The sequence below is a fragment of the Octodon degus genome, unplaced genomic scaffold (assembly GCF_000260255.1).
Source record: "Octodon degus isolate 3935 unplaced genomic scaffold, OctDeg1.0 scaffold00001, whole genome shotgun sequence".
In the NCBI taxonomy this organism is placed as follows: Eukaryota; Metazoa; Chordata; class Mammalia; order Rodentia; family Octodontidae; genus Octodon; species Octodon degus.
The window spans coordinates 40,717,777-40,726,389 of record NW_004524577.1 but is presented as its reverse complement, the minus strand read 5'-3'; the positions used below and the strand labels follow the sequence as shown (position 1 = coordinate 40,726,389).

At 43.1% G+C, this 8,613-nt stretch overlaps 1 protein-coding gene across 1 annotated transcript in view; it reads left to right on the top strand.

Annotated features, from left to right (window-relative positions):
• The window catches only part of Itga2 (integrin subunit alpha 2), a 93,345-nt gene that overhangs the window by 41,445 nt on the left and 43,287 nt on the right, over window positions 1–8,613 (top strand). Inside the window, exons 3-6 of the mRNA XM_023708954.1 lie at window positions 472–581; window positions 3,846–3,937; window positions 6,934–7,048; window positions 7,412–7,539. Coding sequence (XP_023564722.1) covers window positions 472–581; window positions 3,846–3,937; window positions 6,934–7,048; window positions 7,412–7,539 — 445 coding nt within the window. The remainder of the gene's footprint in view (window positions 1–471; window positions 582–3,845; window positions 3,938–6,933; window positions 7,049–7,411; window positions 7,540–8,613) is intronic.

Here is an 8,613-nt window from a genome sequence, read left to right as displayed (position 1 = left end):
CTTCCCTGGCAAGTGCAAGGGCCTGAGTTCAATCCCCGGTTTCACCAAAAAAAAAAAAAAAAAAAAAAAGGACTGAATTACTAGGACTTAGTAGGGAAAAAGGAATCAAAATAGCTCATTTATAAATTTTATGCTGACTGCATGCTAGCTTGGATATATTATTAAATAAAATATGTTAGTAAACCTGATTTACCTGTTGCTTTTTATTTTATCAATGTGGTTGGTTCTATAACATTTACAATTACATAGTGGCTGGCGTTTGTGTTTCTCTTGAGCAGCACTCATTGGTGAGGCTCCCAGAGTGGGTGGGATTAGCCACATCGTAGGTGTTCATGGAGGGTGATGATCGGCTGAGAGGAAGGGAAGCAGAACAAATTATAACTGAGTGAATAAGAAATTAAAAGAAGATACCCTTCACATATGAGCTATAGCCCTACATGCCATGACTAATTTTTTAAACCCTGTTTCTAGGATACTGGTTGGCTCGCCTTGGAGTGGCTTTCCGGAGAACAGAATGGGGGATGTGTACAAGTGCCCGGTTGACCTGTCCACCACTACATGTGAGAAACTAAACCTGCAGAGTAAGTGCTCGTTGCCAGTATGACTGCTAGCAAATAGCTGGGTCTCATTTGTCATACACGCCACTGAAAAGTAACAGTAGCACCAGTCTTCTATCTTAAAGTAATGTCAGAGGTATTTTCTATATTTTTGCCTTTATCCTTTAAATCCTATGGCATCTAACGAAATCCACACTTCCTAAGCAGCTTGAAGCGCTGGCTTAACAGGGTTCCCAGGAAAAGTTGTACTTCCTGGAGCAACTGAGCCCCAACTGTGGACACATTTCTCTCAGTGTCAGGATTATTTTGCCAATTGTTTGCAGAAATCTGGGACTCTATTTCTGTCTCCCCACTTGCCAAAACAAAACATTGGGTACAGAAACGTTAGCTCTTGGGCTGAGTTTGGAGGTGCTGAGAAGCACTTTGTGTTGTAGAGTATGTCTAATTGATTGCATTCTCATTTTTGAAAAGCTCACAGCTTTGAAGTATTTGCTCTTTAATCATCCACATGTCAGGTGCTTTCTATTATAATGCAAAAAATTATTAAAGGTGACTGAACCGATAGTTAAATGATGACCCACACACTGTCTTCTAGTGTAGCTAAACAGGAAGTCACTCAAGTTGGCCATCATCCTGCCAGCACTGGCATTTAAAGGAATTCTGATGTCATGGAGCTCTTCTGAGGAATGGAAGCATCCAGTATTGTGAAATCAAAGAAGAGTTTCAACAATGACACTCAGAGCTGGAGCTAGGACGTTGCTTTTAACAGCACTTGTGTAGCACGTGAGAGGCCCTGGGTTTGAGTTCCAGAGAAAGAAAAAAAAAAATCGTCAAACAAGGGCAGAGGTCTTTCTTACATATTTCTGAATAGTTAATTTCTAGCCCAATTTCTGGCACATAGTAGGGGCTCAGTGAACATATTTGCAGTGAGTTGGAAGGAACATCAATGGAATTGCATCCTAAAGACATTGAATTATGAGGGCTCAGCAAAGCTCTGCAGTGCTCTTAGGAGGTTGCAGGCAATTGGAGATTAATGATTTCCAAACATCATGATCATTCATCATATCTGTATAGTGATAGTCTTTAATGACTTATGAATTAAATTACTTAATAATTTTAACAATATAAGCATTTATTAAAAGTGCGCTCAGAGCCAGCCTGATAGCTCAGCAGACTGACGCACCTGACTAGGCAAAGTGCAGAGGCTGGGGTTCAATCCCCAGTGTGCCATCCCAGCCCCGCCCCCGGGGCACACTGAGACAATGATTGAGACTGTGGTGGTGTGTGCTTGTAACCCCAGAGCTTGGGAAGCTGAAAACGGGAATCACTATGAGTCTGATCTACGTAGACCCTGTAAACCCTGTAGACCCCATCCTAAAAACAGAAAAAAAAAGCTCAAATGCTTTGGCAGTACAGTCCAGAAGCGTTATAATACATCTCTAATGTGTTTCTCTGATCTGTTGGACACTCATCCCTATTGCATATATTTGAAGTATTGTTTAAAGGTATATGTGCTGACATTATATTCTAAATCATTCATTTACCTAAAAATAAACTCAAAAAATCAAAACATAATAATGAGAGAGGCTTCCCTATTATTTTCTTCCTGCATGTTTGCAAATCATCTTTTGGGTAATGTATTCACCCTGGCCATAAATCCAGTAGGGGCCAGGGCGATTGCTCAGCAGTCCAAGCACCTGCCTGTCAAGTGCAAGGACCGGAGTTCAATCTCTGGTACCTTGCACTGTGCTGGCCCCACCCCTGGGCACCATGCTGGCCACTGAAACCAGGTATGGTGGTGCACTCCTATAATCCCAGCACTGGGAAGGCTGAGTCAGGAGTATCACTGAGTCTGAGCTGCGTAGCAAGACCCTGTACCAAATTATTTATCTATCTATCTATCTATCTATCTATCTATCTATCTATCTATCATAAATCTAGTGGGGTGGGTAGCAAACAAGTACAGGGGGTGACAGCTGACCTGATCTTAGAAGTTGAATGATGAAGCAGAGCTGGGAGAACAGCTTTATAGACAGCAAGATTAAGAGCAGCTTCTTGGAGCAAAAGGGAGACGGTGCTATTTTGGGGAGAGTGACACGCCAAGGGGTGGTGAAAGGGCGTGAGGGTTAGCTAAAGGCAGAACTCATGGTGCGGCTAGTGTCACCAGGGCCTGGAAAAACGATTCCTGGAAAGAATGCCTCCTTCTCTAGGCAGAGCAGAAGTAACGCAAAAGTAGGATTTCTAAGAAGGAGCCCCACATGAACGCACATCAACGGTGAGATTAGTCTTTCCTGTAGCTGACCGGGTGGACTGAGGTTTTCTAGCATACAGCCTTGGGGGACCTGCCGGTTAACTCAGTCGTTTAAGTGCCTGCTCATGCAAATGCAGTCTGGCGCAGGATACCGGGGTTCCATCCCCACCTCCACCTGCTTGACCAGAGCCTCCCCTAACGCAGCCTGAGCCAGCCAAAAAAAAAAAAAAAATCATTCTAGATGCTGAGGGAAAGGCATTTTTAAAAGAGATTAAAAATCTCTTTAGCCAGCATCCAGAATGTGCCAAAAAAAATCATCCAGAATGTGACCGAGGTGGAGACCAATAGCAGACAGCCTGGGAAGTGAGCAAGGGCTCCTACCAGGCACACGTGGTCGCAATGATGGCCCGACTGAGGTGAAAGGCCACAAGGAGAAGATAGCACTGAGGAGAACTGCCCTGCTCCAAAGCTCCAGACAGGCACAGTGACCAAGGCGTTATAGTTCAGCAGGAGAAATCTAAAAGGTTGGCGAGCACCCTTTCTTAATTTTACCTGTTTAGTCCCATGGTTTCCTTTGAAAGTTAACCCATGTTGCTTTGCTTTGAGCCAGATCCTATCAGGTGATGTTCTTTAATAATTTAAGTATATGTTTTAACGATCCAGGGGGAAAGTATTAAGTGCAGCCGATACAACTTTGGAAGGAGCAGAGGCGACAGGCAGGCTCAAGAGGTGGCCTCCAATGTTGCCTTTGGTCAGAACGCTATAAGATAGTCGGATTTGAGTCCCCTCTCCTGAGTCCAGCCCCTACTATGTCTGCTGAGTCCTCACATACTCAGTAAGGAAGGGGCTGTCTCGGGGTGCTGAATGCATCCCAGCTCCCTACCCTTCATTAGCATAATCGGGCTCCTGGAGATCTGACTTTGTAGTCAGTGCCACTTTTAAACGTAGGTGTGCTCACTTGGATTTTTTTTTTTTTTAGAACACCTTGAAGTAAATGGAGATTTAATCTCTTTTAAAAATGTTTTTCCCTCTGCCAGCTTCAACCAGCATCCAGAATGTGACTGAGGTGAAGACCAACATGAGCCTCGGCCTGACCCTCACTAGGAACTCGGGGACAGGAGGGTTTCTGGTGAGTGTCCGCCTCTCTCAGACCCTGTGGATCTTGAGAAAGTGGCAATGAGGGCTCTCTCTGCCCCTTCCACCAGGCAGATCTTGAAGCTTGATCCAGAGCCCCCTTCTGGGTAGGTGACACCCTTTGCATATCCAGCACGGAAGACCCACTCCCATGCAGAGTTCTGAGATATTCAACAAAATTGTCAGCACCAAATGTTTTGAGGAAAAGAACCCTTGGGATGTGTGCTTCGTTCGTATCCGCTGACAGCGTCAAAATCCGAGGTCTCAGCTCTGCTTCCTGAGGAGCCAGCATTCAAGTTCAGCACTGTGAACTTGGAAATTAGGTTTCTGAACTGAAAAGTATCTTTGTCTTTAATCACTTTCTGTGATGGTTGGATAACTGGATATTTATTTATGCCGTGGTACAGTCTTGTGTCAGGTTGGATTCCCATTTACTCTCCAAAATGCTGTGGAAGAGCCTCGCAAATCATCAAATGGAATTAACAAAAGGGCCGAGGATGACTAGGGGATTGGTCACACAGCCAAAAAGCCTTCCCGTGAGTTAGGGAGTTATAAAAAGCTAGGCTGAAGTAGAAATTGTTTTCTGAAGGAGAGAAAAAGTAGTAGAAGAAATTTGAGTTTAGAACTAGTAGAAGAAATAATATAGGAAAATGTTGAAAAGACTTGACTACATAAAAACTGAAAAACATCACATACCCCCCCAAAAAAATTTGAAAGACAAATAAAAGCTCAGTCTTAAGTGAAATTTCCACTGGCTCACAGAGAGACAGCCTACTGGCATAACTCTGGTCTTAAAAAGCCTATTTAACTTTACATTAATTTGATCTATGCTATTAACGTGTTAACTTAAAAGCCTGCTTTAAAACTAGATTATTCTAAAAATTTTAAAGAATGTCATTCTATTTGAAGTAGATCTTAGTATGCAGGCAACTTTGGTACCATTAAGTAAATTAAATAATTGGTTATAATAGGTGTTATATCAGTGAATAAATGAATATTAAAATGGAACTTCATGGTTTATGATATTCCAAAATCTTACAATGCTTTTGTTTTTAAGATTGAATAAACCATAATGAGGAATATGTTGAGAATTAAGGTTTGCAGAATGTGCTTTGGAAATTATAGTGTATAATTCTGGATAAAGTAAAATAAAATTATAAGAGAATTTGAGAGATTAATTTAATAGTGTAGCAAGCAGAGAGAGAGAGAGTGTGTGTATTCTTTACATAAAAGGTCAAAATCTTAAGATACTTTTAAGAATTGTGTGGAAAAGATGGACAATCATCACATTTTTTTTTTTGAACCTTCTTGAATTCTGGGCTTCAAGCAAGAATGTTTTGGCATCGGCAACTGGCATATTCTAATTTCAACTTCTTAATGCTGTTTTCCATTGCTTATAAAAGAAATCTATTCTTGAATACTTCATGAATTATTTTTCAAGGCGATATAAAAACATAGTAATGCAGATACAGAAATCGGTTCTGCTCTTTACAAAGCCCCCCAGCAGCCCTGATAATGCCCTTTTCCCTAGCTGTTGTCTTCCCAGGAGCAGAGCTGCGCTTACTCCGCTGAGCATGAAATGTGAGCACAGCTGTTTCTAACTACAGATCTGCTGACAGTTAAACTGGGTCAAATACATTCCCTTTTCTTTTCCACTTGCTTCTTATAAGTCTGCACTTTCCTGACCCATTTTAATAATAATCCGTGTTGAGATCAATGGTTTGCATGGTGTCTTACATACAATCCACAGCTTTAGATAATGTAACACTCTGTAGACAAAGCTTAGGCTTCTCTTTCCCACTTAAAAAAAAAAAAAATCTAATGTTTGTATGTTGTTTAACTTGATGTGGCCTATATGTTGCAACCATGATTGAATCAGAAGTTCTTGGCGTCCAGCCAAGAGCCCCTGACAAGGGGGGAGTTGGCCTTGTTAGCCTACGAGCTGGAGTGTGGATGATGGGGGCAAGAGATGAAGACAAGCCCATTCAGGAGGCAAATACATTAGGAAGCATAAGTAAGGGCTTTCGAAGTCAAAGTAAGCACTTTATAGCAAAGTTAAAATTGAGCCTCCTCTCTTCTGTGTTTGAAAGCCTTCTAAATTTTTTTTTTTTTTTTTAAACAGAGTCTCACTGTGTAGTTCAGGGTATCCTTGAACTCACTACATAGACCAGGCTGGTCTCAAACTCTAAGCGATCCTCCTGCCTCAGCCTCCCAAGTGCTGGGATTACAGGTGTGTGCCACCACACCTAGCTGAAGTGGTTTGAAATGCAGATTTTCACACAAGATTTTCTCTCTGTGACTCTCTAAGAAAAACTTGGGCATCCATGTCACAGCAGTGGTAGGCAGGGTTACAGCGGCTTGGCCCTGCACAAAAGAAACTGCTTCTTCGTTCACTGTGGTATGGGCTCAGGCCCCAGACACTCTTGGAGGCTTCTTGCCTGGCCCTTGGAGGCACCTGGGTTGAGTTTTCTTCTGAGTATGATGGGGGCGGGCGAAAGTCAACGGGGAACTGGGATTAAGCCAGAAAGAGCAGGGCTGGCTCACAAGTCCTTAGCTTCTCTCTTTTCTTGGCACTGTCCTCAGGGCTTTGTCCAATGGGCCACTTACCCATGTAGGAATACCCAAGGCCCAAGTGAGAGACAAAATCGTTAACTTTGCGCTGCATGTCCTCGTGGTGACCTCTGCAAGAAAGCAGTCCTAATCTAGCTGGGCGAGTGAACCCGTGGGCGCCTCTGGACTCACCTGCGTGGCGCCATTGTCTCTGCAGGCCCTGCCACCCACCACCGGCCTGGGGCCTCTGCCACCTGGGCCTCCCCATCACATCTGCCCTCTCCAATGGACTCTGTCCATGAAAGGCAGTTACAGGTGTTCACGGATGACAGTTGCTAGCATCTCAGAAAAGAACGGCAATGACTTCTGGGTTCCACGCATGGGGAGCAAGGGGGGAAACGCATCCGTTGGGTTTTCACCTCTTTTCCTGTGTCTTCAAAGGCGTGCGGCCCTCTGTGGGCGCAGCAGTGCGGCAGTCAGTATTACACAACCGGAGTCTGCTGTGACGTCAGTCCCAAGTTTCAGCACTTGGCCAGCTTTGTACCTGCCCTTCAGAGTGAGTCCTGGTTGCAAGGTGGAACGGGGCCTCGCATTTAAATGGGTAGGGGGTGGGGAGACGGTTCAGTAGAATAAGCGCCTGCCTGGCAGGCGCAAGGTCTTGAGTTCAATCCCTGGTTCTGCAAAAAATAAATAAATAAATAAATAAATAAGGGAATATTGTGCCAGAATATAGCTCAGTAGCATAGTGCCTGCCTGGCAAGCGCAAGGTCCTGAGTTCAAGTCTCAGTACCAAAAAACAAACAGGTAAATGAGGGAACATCAACAATTCCTAACCAACCCCTCTGAAAATCACTTTTTTATATGGATGTGAAGTTTGACTTACCCATAAAATATGTTTCTTTCATCTCTTCCTGTGTAGGCTGCCCATCCTACGTAGATGTTGTGGTTGTGTGTGATGAATCAAACAGCATTTACCCCTGGGATGCAGTCAAGAACTTTTTGGAAAAATTTGTACAAGGTCTGGATATAGGCCCCCAGAAGACACAGGTAGGGCTATCAGTAGTGCATGAACTAGCTGATGGCTTTCTGACCGAATAGTAATGTTAAAAATGAAATTGTATTTTTTACTTAGCCAAATCGTCATATCAAATACTTTTAATAGTAGCCTTCAAAGTGAATTGAATCTTATTTTACTATGAAGTATTATTATTTTGCCTATGACTTTGCTGTTCTCTTTAGAGTTTGGTTTTTGAAATAGGCCTAGGGTATGGGAAAATCACATCTTAACACATTTATAGTTGCCTGTTTTTAGCCTTCAAAACCATGAGTTTATAAATATATTTTAAAGTTGGATATGTGTATTTTATGTCCATGTGGACTAGTAATGAATTTCCTCTGTTTACTCCTTACTGGCAAAATAGTTAATCATTACGTTCTGGGGGTTACATTGGCTTCCCCAAAGGTTCAGGACTGTGTCTGGGCTCTCTGTACCACTATCTTCTCTCACATTAGACACTGAAATGCTCAGTCATTTTCAGTCCTTGTCTTTGGCTCAAGTCTTACATCCTGTGCTAAAGAAAAGGCTCCAGGAGTGTTTCACCTCTTGCTGTTCTCCTGGTGCCTAGTGTCTTGTCTTCCAGCTATTGGTAGGACAGTGAACTCAGAAATCCAGCCTCGGGTCGTCTACCTGCCTTTCACACTGGCCTGTCTTCATGTCTTTCAGAAAACCTCTTCCCTGCCACACCCTATTGCTATTTCCTGCTCAGAAAAGCCCATCTCCTGGGCGTGAAGAAGGGTTGCAGTGGCAGAGAACAAGGGCCTTTATGGAAGGTTCTGACCTTCTTGACCCAAGGGATTAGAAAGTGTCCCCAAATGTCTTGAACTTTTTCTTTCAGCTCTCTCAAATAAGATTCTCTCTAGTGGATTTTTTTTTTCTTTTTTTCTGAACCACTGAAATTCCTGACCCTAGTTGTAAGCCCAGCCACTTTCTTCCACAGACACTGAAGCCCATAGTGGAAGTAACCCAGGCTAGTAGAAAAATCCAAGTGGACTGTCTCTGGAGTACTTTGGCTTTTGAGGCTTTCTTTCTTTCTTTCTTTCTTTCTTTCTTTCTTTCTTTCT